The sequence below is a fragment of the Danio rerio genome, chromosome 16 (genome assembly GCF_052040795.2).
Source record: "Danio rerio strain M-AB ecotype USA chromosome 16, GRCz13ab, whole genome shotgun sequence".
NCBI classification, from domain to species: Eukaryota; Metazoa; Chordata; class Actinopteri; order Cypriniformes; family Danionidae; genus Danio; species Danio rerio.
In genome coordinates, this window is record NC_141036.1 from 30362657 (window position 1) to 30382094 (window position 19438).

A 19438-nucleotide genomic window follows, 5' to 3' on the forward strand; every position below is an offset into this window, starting at 1 on the left:
TATATATATATATATATATATATATATATATATATATATAATATATACTTATACTTATATACTTATATACTTAAATAGTGCACATAATATATATATTATATAATATATATAGTGCACATAATATATATATATATTATGTGCACTATTTAAGCATCCAAGTGCAGCCACACAATATTAATTAATTGTCATTAAGTCATACTAATTTGCTTTGTTACTATTGTTCAAACCATCAGGATTTGATGCAGCATTTATTCGTCTAATTAGTCACTTTATTAAACTATATTCTAAGTGTTTAGAACAGAAACTAATGGTTTATGCCCTTTTTTCAAAACATGATATAGTATTACTTTTATTTACATGTATCTCTGTAATTCAATGGCAAAAAAAAAACATTAGTTTTGGTATAAGTGAGTTTGTTTCTTATGTTCATGTATTTGATTAATAATACTTTTAGAAATGTATTAAATTAATACAGATAATTATAATTTTTTTATTTGAATATATACTTGAAAAAAAATTCTGTCATGTCAAAGTTAAATTTTAGCATTAATTGTCACATGTTCCCTCAGAAATCTTTCTAATATGTGACCTGCTGGTCAAAACACATTTTATCATTATAATTTATGAAAACAATCAAGCTGCTTAATATTCTTATATAAACCATGATTTACTCACACATGATACACATGATACACCATGAGACAGCAGCATTTATTTGAAATAATAATGTTTTTACCTTCACATTAATATAATAACTATCAATCACAAACATTCAGCATATTTTTCTCCATCTCTGATTATGATAAATAGGTAAAAGCATCTTACCTCTGCTTCATATATGAAGAGTATGATGTAGGTGATGGTGTACACTGTCATATAAATGGACAGTTTTACAGAGCCACTGTGACTTATTCTTGCCCTGGGAGAAATATTAAAAACATTATCACTACTGTCTGCTGGTCTCTAAAACACTGGACAAAGGGCAATCAGCAGATCCACTGAAAGTAAGGAAATTTGAATGCAGGACAGTCTTGACATCTGGGTCACATTAACATGATTAGCGATGTAAGTCATTAGCCACATTATGTAGGCAGTAAGGCCTCCTACCTGGTGACTGTGAATCCTTTTCCCAGGAGGATCAGCATGAGCAGGAAAATCAGGAAGCTCACAGAGAAGAGTAATTTCCCTGGTGAGACGAAGAGAGTTGCACACAGGTGAACATAAGTAGGCTATGAATCAGGTCAGCATTTAAGAATGAATCCAGTCATAAGAACACAAATGTGCTGTGCAGTGCTGAAACTCAAAGTAGAGCCTAAAAGAGGATTTTTACAAGTCATAAACACAAAAAAGGTTAATGGAAGCACTTTTTGCAGGAAAATAGTAGTTCAAAATGTAAATCAGTGCTGTGCTTGCTTTCTTTGTTATTGCTTCTAAAAAGAATCAACTGATTGTTTAACACGTTCACTTCTGTGGTTATTTTTATGGCTAAAATAATTTATGAAAACTATTTAGCCTACGGGCCTCACGTTGGCTCAGTGGTTAGCACTCAAGAAGATCGCTGGTTCTAGTCCCAGTTGGGTCAGTTCTCCACGTGTTGGCGTGGGTTTCCTCTGGGTGCTCCAGTTTTCCCCACAGTCCAAATTCTTGTGGTACAGGTGAATTAAATAAACTAAATTGTGCCTAGTGTGTTGTACTGGGTGTTTCCCAGTACTGGTTTACAGCTGGAAGGGCATCCGCTGTGTAAAACATTTGCTGGATAATTGTCGGTTCATTCTGCTGTGGTGACCCCTGATGAATAAACAGACTAAGCTGAAGAAAATGAATTTTAGCCTACTTATTTATGATTCACACTATTAACTGGCTCATTGCCAGTCTATTATTAAATCATTATTAGGCTATATTTATCTGTAAAAGTACATATTCTGCATGATCTTATTCTACATTCAACTCAACTACTACCTTAATAACTATTCATAAGCAGCAAATTAGTAAAAGTCATAGTTACTGGTTTATTAATAGCGAGAATTGTACATTAAAATAAAGTGACAAATGCTTTCTGTATAATTTTTTTTCTTTGGAACACTGATTTTGATATTAAATTTACATATAAAAGGAAAATTTGAGTTGTGATGTCCACCAAAGCAATTTTCATGTCAGTGCTCAATTTATATGTATAGAAGTTGTTTTAAACAGCAAGATAATGTTTTTCAGTTGGTTATGATAAGGGCCTGACAGAATCCACTAATATTTTTTGTTATTACTGCAAATAATTTTGTCCGAAATCTGCGGATTTATGTGGAATGATTTTGGGAGTGAAAACCTAATATATGAAATTAAAATAATACCTTTTTAACTTTTATGTAATGTTTACAGTGCAAATCCACTTATTTAGTAAACAAAGCAAGTTATAATACACTCAACCAGCCACTTTATTAGGTACACCTGTCTAACTGCTCGTTATCGCAAATTTCTAATCAGCCAATCACATGGAAGAAACTCAATGCATTTAGGCTTGTAGACATGAGCTGCATCCCAAATGGCACACTATACACTATGCACTCATGCACTATGTGCTTATGCACTTACACACTCAACAGGATCGTATATGTATGTAGTGGCGTCCCAAATGGCACACTAATGTTTTTTTACTAAGCGGAAATTCAAACAGTTTCCCTGATGACGTTTGACGGTTGCCAAATCAGTGAAAAAAACGACCGAATTATCAAATAATACCTGCCATGAGTATTGTCGCATTCACCATTGGGAGGCGCTATAATCACTCTTGTAGGAGAATTTTGCTTTCACCATCCAAAATAAATAAAGTTATTCAACATGTGCGTCCGATAGCTCCACCCCTTCCGCTATGTAAGCAAACCTGCGGTCGTTGAGTGCGTGAAGTGTCCATCATTACACTCTTCATTTTAGTGGCTGAATGAGTGCATCATCCGGGTAATTAAAGTGCACTTATTATTTTTAGAGTTTTCAGTGTGAACACACTACTTACACTATTTATACTACAAAATGGCGTAGAATAGTGCATAAGTATGCAATTTGGGACGCAGCTATGGTCTAGAACAGGGGTGTTCAAACTCGGTCCTGGAAGTCCTGTGTCCTGCAAATTTTAGCTCCAACTCACCTCAACACACCTGCAAGGATGTTTCTAGAAAGCCTAGTAAGAGCTTGATTAGCTAGCCCAGGTGTGTCTGATTGGGGTTGGAATTAAACTTTGCAGGACACCGGCCCTTCCGGACCGAGTTAATACATGCCTGGTCTAGACGATCTGTTGCAGTTAAAACCGAGCATCAGAAAGGGGCAGAAAGGCCATTTAAGTGATTTGGCATGGTTGTTGTTGCCAGACGGGCTGGTCTGAGTATTTCAGAAACTGCTGATCTACTATTTTCAAGCACAACCATCTCCAGGGTTTACAGAGAATGGTCTGAAAAAGAAAAAATGTGCAGTGAGTGGCAGTTCTTTGGGGTCAAATGCCTTGTTGATGCCAGAGGTCAGAGGAGAATGGCCAGACTGGTTCGAGCTGATAGAAAGGCAATATTTCTGAAAATATTTCCAGTACCTGGTTGAATCTATGCCACGAAGGCTTACGGCAGTTCTGAAGGCAAAAGTGGGTCCAACCTGGAAATAGTAAGGTGTACCTAATAAAGTGGCCGGTAAGTGTATATCTACTAAAAGACAAAAAAAATATTACTTTACAAACTGTATTGTAAATAAATCAAATGAAGATTTTCATATTAATCAATCATATTACTGAAATTACTTTAAAACTGAATTAATATAAATTTACAAACATTTACACAAGTAAATAGACAATGATGGGCTAAAAATCTGCGGAAATCTGTGGATTTCTGTTTGTGGTTTCCGTGTGAGCCTAGATATGATCAAATAAAAAAAATTAAGACAAGACAATCAAATTAGGGTTTATTTAGGGAAAATGTGTGAATTTAGAGTGTTTTCCACAAAACTAAAATTTTATTTGTTTACTTGAGGAAAAAAATATATAAACGATTAAGCACCAATAATAATATATTATACTATCATAGCATAAGATTTTTGAGGAATCATGTGACACTAAAGACTGAAATTACAATTCTGAAAATTAAGCTTTGCCGTCACAAAAGTAAATTACATTTTAAAAAAGGTGAGACTTTATTTTAGGTCACAATTCACAGTATTCACAAACCATTAACTAACACTATTAGTTTATCAAACAACTAATTAACTGTTTATTAATAGTAAGGTAGTAGTTGGGTTTGGGTTTTGGCCAGAATTAGGGATGCAGAATAAGATCCTACTTTATAACAATCTAAATAATAGCTAGTAGGTAATAGCATGAATTGTGACCTGAACTGAAGTGTTACCATAAAAACATATATATTCAAAACTTTAAATGAGGCTTCACGATATTACAGTTTTACTCATTTTTGATCAAATATTAGCAACCTTAATGGGAAAAGATTTATCAAAAACTTCTGCACACTAGTGTTGTTTCTCAGAGATTCAAAAATAACAGCATTCTTCTCACCTAATATCTTGAGACTGCCATTCCCGACGCCATCCCTGGCATAAAGACCCCAGTAAATGCAGAAGAAGAGCAGGCTTAATACTGACAGAGAGGAATCAGAAAGTGAAAGAAAGGATGCCAGAGATAAGAGAGAAGAGAGAAAGATAAGTCACAGCAGCAGCGGTGAGAGCGCAGAGCAGGGAAGTGAATGTGGGAAGAAGATAAGGATGAAAGAAAGAAAGGATGACAAGAGATATTGTTATGCATCCAGTGTTGCAAAACCCGGCATCATAAAAAGTTGCTTGTGTTTATCTCTCTGAGTGTGTGCAGTGGCCTTTCTCACCCTCCACTCCAGCCGCAGTCATAAACATCTTATAGGTCGTATGGAGCAGCTGCCTTGCCTTTAAATTATCTAAGAGAATCACACAGAAGGAAAAAGATTTAGTGAACATTAATAACTAATCCAAAGAGACCAAGAAAAGTGAAGATCCATAGAATTAGTGGTTGGCTAACAATATCTGTAATTTAACACTGGATAATAAGACTTGCAAATTATGCACTGAGACCAGTGCGTCTGAGGTCTTTGATACCTCCAGGACATGGAAACTCACAAGCAAAATAACAAGACAGTGTAAACACGGTGGCAAATATAACCAAGAACGTGATGTCTGTCTCCAGGATGCCTGAAACAGAGAGAACAAAACAAGAAGAGCACTGAGTGTATGTGTGACTAATGTCTTATCATCATTAATCGCTTTCATTCTAAACAAATTATCTTCAATGGAACGCAAAAAAAAGACGATTTGCAGAATGTTCATACTGCTTTTTTCCCATACAATGGGCTCTATTTTAATGATCTAGGTGCAAAGTCTAAAGTGCAGGGCGCAAAAGTATTTAGCTATTTTAAGGATGGAAAAACACAGTTTGTCCCGACGCATGGTTTAACTGGGTTTTGCTTATTCTAGTACTGAGTTATGGGTGTGTTTTGAGCATATTGTGCATTAAACCAATCAGTCTTTTAGCCTACATTTTTAACTTAGTTGTGCGCAAAGATTTAATTTAAAACTATTTCTTAATTTCCAGCAAACAAATAAATGAACAATGATAATAAAGTTTCGTCAAAAAAGCTATAGAGTTATATCTAAACACACATCTTAATATATATTTATACCCCCATATGGTGATGCATACATCTCCAAAACCTGACAGGTGGACAAATCTAAACTTGTGTTTATTAAAACAAATATAAATATGCATATAATAAATAAAACTGCTAATAATGATAATATTTTATTTTAAAGTGCACAACTAACTCCTCTGTGCTAGATTTTAGACTTGTTTTCAGCTGGTCGATTGTGCAGTCTATTTTAGTTTCTCAAAATAGCAACGCGCCAACAATGCGCCCTAACACACCTTCTTTCTAGACTAGAACACTCATGAGTGCACAAAGCAGTGCAAATGGATTTGCCATTTAAACAACGTGGCACAAATTGGGTAAAATTAGGATTGCATTGATCTAAAAATAGCAACAAAATCGCGCCAAACACATCTTGGGCCTTATTGTGCTATGGTGTATGATAGGGCCCGATGACTGTAACTGGCGACAAGGAAATAAAATCTATTACTATAGTTCTTTCTCTGTGATTTGTGTTGTACACAGAATAATTCACACCAAGAATGGTCAGCATAACTGTATTAGTATCCACATTAACGTGTAATAACATTCAGTTTTATATTTTAACAGAAGCTTCTTTTCATTATCATCCTTGGCTTGAAAAGGCTATATATTTTGTTTGTATGTACTGAGACCTTATTTAAGAGTACCTGACCATGAACAAGAACTATTAGATTTAGTTTGAATCAGTTCAATGCAACATAGGGTCATTCCCTGTCAACTCTCCCAGAGGCCCCAGCTCAAATTTGAGATTTTTATGCAGGTGAAATACAATAATTAATGAAAAAGACAAAATACTAAATGTCATAGATGCATATTTACAGAGTATTCTATGAGTTTTTTTAGAGAGAGGTCAAAATGGCAATATTCATGGATTCTGATTCTTACACTTTTCCTTTGGTCTCTACATTATTAAGTTGTCTATTTCTAGAGATATTGAGATCTTAGTATGGCTCCCTGAAAAAATACATGTTGCAAAATGTACACATTTACAGTGGTAAAAAAACAAATGTGAGTCAATTCGCATAAAGCTGATACTTAAAATGAATGCTGGAACAACAAACAGTGATAATACTAGATGTATCTTGTTTCATTTAAGAAAAAAAGTTATTGCATATAACATACAGTACTTGCCCAAGTGTTGAAAACATTATCCAAAGTTTTTGTGGCAGTAACTCAAAGAATATTAAAAATATATAAAAATAAGTTTTTGATTCTGGGTTTAAACAAGCTTTTCCTAAATTGTTTAACTTTATTAAATAACTACATGGTTCATATCCAGACATTGATTAATTGATTGATTGAGTTTTAATTTTTACTAATGTATTATATAACTTACGATGATTTGAACTGTTGATTCATTACAATGCAGCTCTTTGTTTGCTGCTAGGATCACAAAGGTTTAGAAATGACATTTCTTATGGTGTATATTAGTGGTCTATTGACGATGGCCGATCAAATCAGTTATGGGTTTACTGGGCACAGAAGCCAAGTGCAGTTTTACAAATAAAAGTGGATCTGTACATTTCTAAAACTTCAGTTTGCAAAACATACATTTACAGTCCAAACCATTCACTATGATGAAACCTCTGAGAATGAAGTAATAATGGCCTTATTTTTTATGACATAATAAGAAAAAAATATCTGTATAATTACTCATGTTTTAATGTTATATTTAAAAAAATCACATCTGCAAAAATTTTATTTTCCTAAACATCAATGTGTGAGGGCAATCACAAATGTGATATTGATTTTCATACATCAGTTCAACTAACAAAAGTTTAATACTGAGTTACGGCTTTAAATGATATTTTATTGACTGTCGATACAGGCAAGGCTGCTGTCTTACTGCTGTAATATTTGAGTGCAGTGTTGGACACAGTTGACCATGCTGTTCTCATTTCACGCTTTGAGCACTGTGTTGGTATTCGGGTGAATGCTCTTAAAAGGTTTCAGTCTTATTTTACACTACTAATAGAAGATTTTCTGTCAGTATTTTTTAATTTATGTCAGATACTGCTCTGTTTACTTATGGTGTCCCGCGGGGCTCTATTCTTGCTCTGATTTATGGTCTTTGTACAGTACAGTATATACTTTCTTTGGGTTGTTTTTTTTATGAAACATTGGCATTTCTTTCCACTATCTATCTGGCCTTGGAATCTGGCAACTTCGACTTTGACACACTTCATTTTATTAGGAATTGTGGTTGATTTTGAAATTCCTAAATGGTTTAGCTAGCACCTTTATACCTGTACATGTCTGTGTGTTCATAAAGGTATCTTAGGTCAACCAACCAGGTAGTGCTAAATGTTCCTCAAGCAAGACTCTGGCCTACCAGTTTTTATTAGCTATGCTCCATACGCTTTATGATTTAAATATTTTTATTTTTTTGTGCGATTTTTTTTTTTATTCTTTGAAAGTTTGGCGTATATTTTACAGCACCTTCAACTCTTGATTTAATGATGCTATAGTAGTAAAGTTGATATACATAGCTTTTTTTCACACATAAAGCTGGAGCAGATCTTTTGCACCCCACAGGGCAACTGGAATGATTCAATTAATTTCTTTTGAAATAATCGTTTAAGTCAGGCTGTCCTTACTTTAAATATTGTCTCCTGGTTTAACTACCTCTCTGTTAAAAGCAAAAACAGACTTTTAAGAGTAAAAAAATTGGTGAGAGACAAACAACACTCATTGATCTCTTTAGCGTTGCTTTAAAAAGGATAGCCATTGGAGACTCTTCCTCTGTATAGATCTTTTCAGTTTCATCCATCTTACTAAATAAAGTGTCTTTGGTGAAACGGTTCAAGAATAAGATGTTTTTCACAACAATAATTGGTTTTTCTAGTAGGATCTCAAATTGATTTTTTTATGCATTGTCATTGTCAGTTGGGTTTTCATACTTTACACCAGTGGTGCTCAACCCTGCTCCTGGAGATCGACCTTCCTACAAAGTTCAGCTCAAACCCTGATCAAACACAACTGAATCAATTAATTAGGACCTGAACAGCACTTGATAATTATAGGCAGGTGTGTTTGATATAGGTTGCAACTGAAATCTGCAGGAAGGTCGATCGCCAGGAACAGGGTTGGTCACGTCTGCTGTACACTGTAAAAAGCAATAGCTGTTCTCGCTAATAAAAATCAATTGCAGTTAACTTATTATGATTACGTTTGTTCACCTTACAATATTTAAACATGTAACCCCAACTTTTTAGCACATTAAGTTGTTAAACTGAATAGAATCAAGTAAACAGTCTGTAAAGGGAGCCAAACTGTGGAATGATTTAACTGTTAGGCTACAATCAGAAAGTAATATGAATATTTTTAGTAGTGTTTTTAAAAAGTGTTTAAAAACAAAACAGCAGTGTTTGCACAAATAGTCTACTGTTAGTTTGTTGGATCATGTTGCCATTGCTTTTGCTTTTTTATGTAATGAATTATAAAGTTGTGTATATGTTTTTTTTATTATATTTCCATTTTGTCAATTTTTTCAAGCCTCATGGACAGTTGTTGAGAATTAGCAAGTTTGCTAGAACACTTAAACAAATGCATCTGGTTGTCCAGTGTAATTGTGATGTCCATGTCAAATAATAAAATAAATATAAAAAAATAAATAAAATCTAAATTAACAATATGTATTCACAACTGTTGAGTGGTCATGTGTCAAAAGCATGTTAATAATAGAGAATGGTGATGAGGGAACTGGGGAAACAGGTGGAAGAATTCAAACGTGAGCACAATCAGACATTCTGTCGTTTTCTCTTCAGCTTATTCCCTTTATTATTCTGGGGTTGCCACAGTTAAATGAACTGCTAGCTTATCCAGCATATGTTTTACGTAGCGGATACCCATCCAGCTGCAGCCCATCACAGGGAAAGATCTATACACACTCATTCACACTTACACACTACGAACAATTTTAGCTTACCCAATTCACCAATAGCGCATGTCTTTGCACTGTGGGGGAAACCGGAGCACCCGGAGAAAACCCACGCGAACATGAGGAGAACATGCAAACTCCACACAGAAATGCCAACTGACCCAGTCAAGGCTTGAACCAGCGACCTTCTTGCTTTGAGACGACAGCGCTACCCACTGTGCCACCGGGTCACATAATCAGACATAAGCATAATAAATCAGAGAGCTTTTTCAATTCTTTGATGTTCAAAATTGATAAACATTTATAAAAATTAACATATAATATATTAATAAATGTCATAATATTTAAATGACTATTAAAATCTATTATTATTATTATTATTATTATTATTATTATTATTATTATTATTATTATTACTACTACTACAATAAACCTTGGTTAAAAATTACTTGTTATATTGCTTTTTTGAAGTGTATGTATTGTTTTTTTTAGAGTGGCACGGTGGCACAGTGGGTAGCACTTTCACCTCACAGCAAGAAGGTCACTGGTTTGAGCCCCGGCTAGGTCAGTTGGCATTTCTATGTGGAGTTTGCATATTCTCCCCGTGTTCACGTGGGTTTCCTCCGGGTGCTCCGGTTTCCCCCACAGGTCCAAAGACATGTGCTATAGGTAAATTGAGTAACTAAAATTGTCTACAGGGTATGTGTGTGAATGAGTGTGTGTGGGTTTTGCCCAGTGATGGGTTGCAGCTGGAAGGAACATATGCTGGATAAATTGACGGTTTATTCTGCTGTGGCAACCCCAGATTAATAAAGGGACTAAGCCGAAAAGAGAATGAATGAAAACAACATGGTGCAGCTAAATATCAACTTCAATTTACAACCCAGGGAGTAAGTAAGGTATTAGTTTTTGTCTTTACTTAAATGTTTTAGTTCAGCTAACTTGATAATTTTAAGGCAATCGGTTTCCTAATATTTTCCTAGTAATGTGTGTGAACACTAATGAGAAGTTAACACAACTAATTACTTTGAGTCTGAAGTTACCTTTATTAAGAACTTGTAAATACAAATAAGTTATGTTTACTTAAAATTAATACACTACTTTAATTAGAAATTTTAAGGCAATCAGTGGTTTTCTCAATTTTTCTAAGTAAGGTCAAGTTATTACATTTTACAGTGTATGTAATGTAAATAGTTTGTAAATAGTATAAATAGTACATTTTGCCTTCCCACTTAATAATAAAACATTTTAAACTTATAAACTAAACTGATTCAATTCACGGACAAAACGAATCAGTTGTTCAATTAAGCTGCTATGTCATTGACATAGCATTGAAATTGAATAGTCATTAATAAGCTTTAACACAATTCAAAACAAATTCCTTTCAGTTGTGTCTCACCAAATTCATCCGCAGAAAAATGCTGGGTCCAGAAGGACTGTCCATTGGTTAATGTCATTTCATATTCCAGCTGCAGTCCATCTCCCTGTGTTGCATAGTGAAAGAGAAAGAGAGAAATTAGAGGAGGTGTAAATGCGAGCGAGGAAGCTGCAGAGACCATACAAACACTGAGTGCACAAATAGATCTCTGGGCTATAAAAGACTTCAAAGCAGCACCGTTTCTAGCTGTAGAGAGGATTTCGGCCCGGCTTAATAAAAGAGAAACACTTTGATTTCTTGGCAGGAAAAACCCATTCCCTCTCTCCAAAAAGGTGATGTGCATGAAGTATCACCAAATCAATGTGGCCAGAGAGGAAAGAGAGAGAAAGAGACGGACAAAGATATGGAGCTGGAGAACGACAGAGAAAAGACTGTTAGATACAAAGAGAATGAGCATGAAAGGATGAAGCGAGTAATCAAAGATTGTAACAGAAGTTATGAGGCATTCGTCTGGCCAGTGTAAGGAATAGGAGAAAAGAAATTGGCAGCAGGCACAGAGAAGCTCCCTCAGGGACTGTGCTTTGGAGACAATGCTTTACTTCAGTCCAACAGGATTTAGTATCGTGTCCATCAGCCTGCTTCCATCCATGAAACAGCCCTTTACATTTTGCTCCATTTGTCTGGCTAAAATCCCATCACATCTTGTACCTCTCCAATGCTACATGCGCATCACTTCAAGCATCTACAACAAAAATCGCTCAGTGAGATTTGAAAAAGGTCCAGTTCAGCACTGAGACTCTTTATCTATCAAAATATCCCTTGAATCACTTCTTATTTGCCCTGTATGAAAGCAGGACTCTGGATTATATGGTTAGAAAAATGGAAGAAAAAAAAAACAGATTTTGCATGTGTCATTTAATGTATTCAGGTAAATATTTAAGAAGTGAAAGCTTTAAAAACATTTTTGGATAAAAGTTTGTTCCATTTATAGTTTTGACTTACCAAATGTGCCTTGAATAATTCATAAAATGATATAAAAAATCAAATTCACATTATTGTAGCATGCATTATTGTTTAACTCTCTGTTTTTATACTAACAATTTACAATTTTAAATTGTAATTTTATTAATTTTAGTAATATTTAATTGCATTTGTTATGTGTATTTAAATATAATGTATATTAATATATTATATTAAATCACATTCTATTAATTTTTAAAATTATTTTATGTTAGCAGTTTTTAAATATTACTATTCATTTTTAAATATGCTTTTAACTTTAGTACTTCTGTTGTAGTTTGTATGTGTATATGTATGTCAGACCTGTAGCCAGCCTGGTAAAGGGGGTAAATCTTTTTTATGTCAAAAACTGTACCTTTTTGCAGTTATTTGCCTCATTTCTTATTTAACTGTGAGGTTTAAATCCTGCATTTTACTGAAAACACAGTTTTTTTCTGGATTAGCTTGTCGGTTGGTCATCATAAACATACTTTTTAATGTACCAAAACTTTTCCTAAAGATTTAAAATATAAATACAAAATATAATTTTTTTTATAAATAATATTTAAATATAACATTTATAAAAACATTTTTTAATGCATCACATCATATATAATTAGGGGGAAAAGGAATCTGTTAAAAGTTTAAATTAAAAACAGCCTGTTAAAGCTTAGTAACCTTTTGTCATTTAATAGGCAATAAACTAGCCGGCACATTCAAGTTTACTCAGTCAGAATTTGTCCACTTGAATAATAAAAATTTTAATGTAATAATAAGTAAAAAGAACATTTGAAAACTCATGGATAACTACGATAGCATTATTAGTATTTAAATTAACTTTTATATGCTTCAAAATTAACTTTTGGCGCTTCATACCTTTTTCGCCTTTTTGTTTCTTTCAAGAATAAGGTCCAAGATTTCGAATAAAAGTTGTTGCTATTTACCAGCATAACAGTAGGTAAGGAATGAAAGATAATGTCACTTACGCCAGATTCTTCCCAGTCTTAATGCCTTTTTTAATGGACTATTTTCACAATTTATGATAGCAGTTAAAATTGGACAAATGAGCTCATGTGGGAAAAATTCTGGACCTTTGTCAGTAAGGGGTGAGTCTCCCAAACCAACCGAACCCCCCTGGCTCTGAGCCTGCATGTGGGTGTAAATAAAAAAATAAATATATATATATATATATATTTATATATATATATATATATATATATATATATATATATATATATATATATATATATATATTTTTTTTTTTTTTTTTTTACTTATATAATTTTTCGATTTTTCTATTTTATTTTTAAAAAATAAAGAAAAATAAAGAAAGATTAATTGAATATCAAACATTTATATAATTGTTTCAATTAAATAGGTACTTAACATTTTTAGTTTATGTAACAACACTGCTTTTATACATTGACTTCACATCAACCGCACAAACACATCATCAAGTGAAATGCATATCCTTTTTTTTTTACTATATTTTCTCAGATGTCCCAGACACCACCACATAAAATAAAACAAGACAAAAACATCCAATTTAAATAATGCCCCATTCACATTTTCCTTCCCAAGATAGCTCTTTAATCCAGGCTTCACTGAGTAACCATTATGTTGCTTGATATGTTCATTAAAAATATCACTTTACCATTGTACTTGATGCATAATCAATCTAGCGTATTATTTGGCAGAATTACACAGCTATTCATCCTGAAGTCATTAATTATACCTAAGGTACAATAAGCTAGACTGCTTTAGGCACCAGTGTATTGTTTACTGATTCACACTCACCCCGCACTTGCTGAGCGCGATGTACCACCATCTCTCTCTGACAGAACGAAAACTTCGACCTCCTACACAGCTCAGCATCTCTTCATTACCTTCGCCTTCCACCTGACAGAGGCAGATACAAAACATACGGTTGCACAAAAAAGCTGATTTTCTCTGCATATTGGTTCAGCACTGCTTCGCCAGAAAATGGTTAGAATTTACTGTTGATTAAATTTTGTTTTTTTATTCTATCCATGGTAATATGCACAAGCAATGATTTCATAAAAATAAAAAAGCACACATAAAAATATGTAAATACTATGTCAGGTTTAATTAATGCAAGTTTGATTTGACTCAACCGATGGGGAATATATTAGGGTAAACAGTTCAAGCCCTGATACTGTATATTCAAGGCAAATCATTCTTCATTCAACGGTACAAAAAATCTTCTGTAAGTAAACAAGTCAAAGCCATCCACACTACTGTGATAAGTGTCTGGATGAATATGTAGATACGTTCAGTGAGCTTCCTCTCAGCAACAAAATAAACAGACAACTAAAATGACGGCAGTTAAAAAGCATCTGATCATAGTGATGTGGGTATGTTTGCTTGAGCTCTGCATTTCAGCACTCTACTCAAGTCACGTCATGTTTATTTATATAGCACTTTATGCAGTGCATTGCTTTAAAGCAGGCAGCTAACAAACAAAACAAGTGTTGCTTCAGTTAGAATAACATCCTTTTATTTTGCATTGATATTGTTTGAAATGGCATCACATCAGTTTGTTCTTCAGTTTCACTTGAAGTATATCAGGGCCTTTATTAGGGCTGTTCACACTTGACATAATTAACCCTGGATCATTACAAACCCTGGATAAAATGAATCCTGGATTATCTTGCTTCTATCTTCTAAACGCTCTTTCACAAAGGATGCAGCAGTCAAGAATGTCTGGTTTATTTATCAATGGTGGAGATTTGGAAAGCAGCCAAATACACAATCAGCCAAACAGAGGTAGTGCGCAGGGTCTGTGCAGTTGTAGAGAACCGAGTAAATCTTGTCGAAATTTAGTACAACAAACAACATTTCTTAAGAACAATTCTTGAAGGAGACAGAAAAAAATGGTTCCCTCATAAGTTAACCCCACCATTGCAACATCTACCATATTGCGGTAATTATGGAATGGGGTGCACGCTCTAATGATGGCGCTCAAAACTGCAAACTTTGACTACCATCTCCACCAGAGCAGATCTTGAAGTGAGTAGTTAAGTTTGGCCTCCTCTACACAAGGGGTGTAGATGCCCATGACCCCCAAAATTACAATGCCAGTGACTCGCAACCACAAAAATCCTTTGAGGTGGTTATAAATATATAAACCTTGCACACAATGGTGCACACATACCAATAAGCTCAAGTCTATTCTTCATTTAATTTTGAAGAACTCCATTTAGAGACTAGTCTCCATGTTTAGTTGTGGCCTGTATTTTGTTTAATATGTGAGTGCTGTAAAGGTGTCAGAAATTTTAACCTGGTACCATAAAATTAAAGTGCTGTGTCTTTAATCTAACGTAATCAACCTATGGAGGTCGCAAAAAAAAATAAAAAATCTAAAGGCTGATAGCTTTTTATTTGCACATTGTTTTTTAATGTAATTATTAACAACTATTTTTTTCTTCTGTGGGTTATGGATATTTATCCTTCATTAATTTTCTTTTCGGCTTAGTGCCTTTATTAATCTGGGATCGCCACAGTGGAATAAACAGCTAACTTATCCAGCATTTGTTTAATGCAACGGATACCCTTTCAGCTTTAACCTATTACTGAAAAACAAACAAACACACTTATACACTACAGACAATTTAGCCTACTAAATTCAATAGGTTATGGATAAAATATGGTAGTTCTAACAGTTTAATAAAATTAATTTGTTTTTTGGAAGTCACCAAATGACTCCCCCCCCCTCATTGTCTTGCAACCACTACTCTGGGAACCACTGCTCTACGCTATGTTTACGTAGAGGAAAATCTTTTTAATATTGAAAATAACTTTACAGTGTTATGTTTGCACCATGACAGTGCTTGTGTCTATTGAAAACATTACAATCCCTCAAGCAGGCAACGATATTAATGCAAACATAGCAGACTCATTGAAAAAAAAAACATTGTGCATAATCTGTATTAGAAAGCATTCACTTAACCCGATGTCTAAGTAAATAAAATAGCCTTGACAGCAGCATTACTGACTGAGGCTCCACATCTACACTGACTTTGTTATCTTTCACTATTACAGGACTCAGATGTGCAAAAGAGGAAAGCTGGCACTTTCAGTACTTACAGTATACAAAGTATTTTAGCAGTCGTATTGTTTTATCGCTTCGCTGCACAATTATTAAAAAAATAAAACATTAATTACAATTCAGGCGACGCGGTGGCACAGTGGGTAGCACGTTCGCCTCACACTCACAGCAAGAAGGTCGCTGGTTCGAGCCTCGGCTGTGTCAGTTGGCATTTCTGTGTGGAGTTTGCATGTTCTCCCCGTGTTCTTGTAGGTTTCCTCCGGGTGCTCCGATTTCCCCCACAGTCCAAAGACATGTGGTACAGGTGAACTGGGTGTGCTAAAATTGACCGTAGTGTATGAGTGTGTGTGTGTGAATGAATGTGTATGGATGTTTCCCAGTCATGGGTTGCGGCTTGAAGGGCATCAGCTGCTTAAAACATATGCTGAATAAGTTGGTGGTTCATTCCAATGTGGCGACCTCAGATTAACAAAGGGACTAAGCCGAAAATAAAATGAATGAATGAATAATTACAATTCACAGCATTTTTTAATCAAGCTAGACATCCTTCATACAGAGGGTGCTCCTGTCCACCATCCGTGGAGTTACACCTATGATTGTAGTAGAATTTTGGTACATTTTACAGAAAGCTGTCTTGTTTATCAGGAGGCTTAAGATTTGATCTATAAACACCTCACATTACCAGATAATCTGGGCCAAACATCAGAACCGAGGTGCTGGACAAGATTTGCTCTCAGATTGTCAGGAAGATTGTCAACCTCCAGTAAGCTCGAGTCCAGCTTAACAGCGTGAAAGCAGCGCTAACTCTGAAGGGTTTCACAAAAATTGATGTTAACCCCACTTCTAAATGACAAGTCTGAAATGTTCCTTTACTCTGCATTAAAAGCGGTGTTTAGATAACCTGGCTGACAACTTAAGTGCACTTTGAAATGTCCAATTTTCACAATAGCTTTTGGTGGTGTTGTACATTTAAACTGCAATCGCTTGATTTCAAACACACAGACTTTAAAGACAAGTTTGTTTCTTACCATACATCCAGACCAAGTGTAGCGGGTGGTCAGGTTGATGACCTGGTTATTTTCAGGCCTCAGTACTGACTCTTTCTGGTAGCAATCCTGTAGAGTAAATAAACCCTTTATTAGCAAGCATGCTCTCCGCGGGATTTCAAACTCCCACTAACAACAACAAGAGCTAAAGCACTAAGTAGCAGATTAGGACTGAAGGAGTGTGATGAGGAGCAAGGGCTTCCTTCAGTATGAGCACTTTTGCATACAGTCCCGCAATGCAGATCCTGCCTCAGGGAGGAAGAAAATTTGCTGTGTTTAAATGTGCACATGCACTGACACTCGTGTCTTTCTGGAGACTGGATTTGGGCTCCTAATCCACAGAGCACTGCTGACATTTCTCCTTTAATCCTTATACTTTCTACTTTTGATGCACAACACACACATTCATGCTGCTGCCGTTTGTTCACCCACACATGCGGTCAGTCAGTGCACTCAATATTTTCACACACACAAACACAAAGTCTGTCAGTGTGTGTCTCACCTTGTCCGGCCTCTTGTACACAGCTGGCCACTGAGAGCTTTCATCAAAGTAGAGCAATATGTTCTGACAGCATCGGGACTTTCAGCAAAAAGCAGACAGAGAAAGAAAGAAATGGGGAGGAAGACAAGACAGATTAATATATAGATGGAGAGAGAGATTAATACTTGAAATTTCCATGCACAACCAAGTCATTTTGAAGATCTATTGAGTGTATCAACAGAAAATAATGACAAATGACAACAACTGATCAGAACAGTGTGACAACATCATTTAATGGTTACTTTTTAAAATATTTGATTATAACTTTACTGTAAACACTTTGTAACACTTTGCAAATGTTTGTTTGACAACATAAATTATCTAAATTAAATAAAAATTTTAGGAACATATTATATGGATATGACATTTGGTATAATTGATAAAGGGGTGGTCAGAGTGTATTTTTGAAACTTGGTTGTGTTTATAAGATGCAAATCAATGTGTGCTCATGCTTCATTTGTAAAGAATCATGTTATTTTTTCATTTATCTTACTTTGATTACAGCTATTCAGCTAACATGAAATCAAGAGGCCCTGATTGATCAGCTAACATAATGTGCTGTAATTCGCGGATTGGCCCCACTTTACTAGAAAAAGCCTCACGCACCTTCAAGCACACGCTTTTGCGCTGTGTAAACACTGTCAGTCAGAGTAGCTGTTAGCTGTTTCAGTTTGAGCCTGAATCAGACAGAAAATGACACAGAGGACACAGCTGAACCTCACGTCAGCTCTCTAAACTAAAATCTAACAAGTGTCTTTCACATATATTCAGGTTATAAGCAGGTGTAAGTAATATAAAACGTTCACATATCTTCTGCGAGTTTGTTATTTGAGATATAGAACGCACAGAAAGCGGCCGCATAGAGACACTGCAGCACTGCTGATGATTGTGTTTGCAGGGGCTTGACGGATAAATATGAATTTGTAGCTGAATTGTTAACGGTGCCAAACAGCATTTCCCATTGTTTACATGCTTGTTTACATCCACGCTACATCATACCTCTAATGATAGAAACTGTGCATGTAGTAGATCAATTTTAACAAATAAAAATACTTACAGGCTGTGGCTCACAATCTAATCTGTAGGGTTTGCCAATCTAAAAGCCAAAGTCTCCCTTTACATAGAACTTTGAGCGTATTACATTCAGAGATGTTGTTTATGTTCATTATGTACATTATACATGAGCTAAAGTTTAAAATATGACATCGTAGTGGACCACCCTTTCAACAATTCTCAACTTATAATATTTATATATTTTTTATAAATATTAAGAAATATTTTGTTTAGGTGCAATCCACCTATTAATTTTTATGTTGTTTTGCAAAAACCCTTTTGTGTCAGTTTGTGAAAATGAACATTTACTCACACTTCACCTTTTCCAAACCTAAACACATTTCTATATTCTGCGAAAACAATTAATTTCAAAGAAGATTGGTGACTAAACAATTGACAGAAGGAATTCCTTTGACAGTAGGACTCCTTTGGACACTTATAGATTTTGTTTGTGAGTCAATGACTACTGAAAATCTCTCAGATTACCAACAATCTTCAAAATTTTTCCAGAAGAAACAAAATTGGGATTAGAACAAATGAAGAGTGATTTAAAATATATGTTTTATTGTTATGCAAATCTTACCTTAACTTCGCAACATCCCAAAGCACAATGTCCTACTTTTTACTTTACTGCATTTCATAAGAACACATCGTTCCTTTTTATTTTGAACAGGAGAAATCACCACTCTCTCCACGATGCAGTGTCCAATTTGTGAATGAGCTCATTTTATTCAGCCCAACCTGTTTAAATCGGTTCACAAATTGCACTGAGCAGTTCA

General features: G+C 34.8%; 1 protein-coding gene across 5 annotated transcripts in view; it reads right to left on the bottom strand.

Moving 5' to 3' along the window:
• The window catches only part of tmem145 (transmembrane protein 145), a 56472-nt gene that overhangs the window by 18209 nt on the left and 18825 nt on the right, over positions 1-19438 (bottom strand). For 4 of the 5 annotated variants that reach the window (XR_015511485.1, XM_087287107.1, XM_087287108.1 and 1 more), the window contains exons 3-11: positions 17568-17645; positions 17048-17134; positions 13748-13849; positions 10973-11057; positions 5128-5199; positions 4860-4928; positions 4538-4618; positions 1108-1186; positions 826-919 (exon numbers count right to left, since the gene is read on the bottom strand). Coding sequence is in view for 3 of the 5 variants with exons in the window: in XM_087287107.1 (XP_087143233.1) it covers positions 826-919; positions 1108-1186; positions 4538-4618; positions 4860-4928; positions 5128-5199; positions 10973-11057; positions 13748-13849; positions 17048-17134; positions 17568-17645 (747 nt within the window). In the remaining 2 variants the exon portion in view is untranslated. Of the gene's footprint in view, positions 1-825; positions 920-1107; positions 1187-2076; positions 2443-3703; positions 4619-4859; positions 4929-5127; positions 5200-10972; positions 11058-13747; positions 13850-17047; positions 17135-17567; positions 17646-19438 lie in introns of those variants that run through there. The other variant, XR_015511486.1, reaches the window with a different exon arrangement.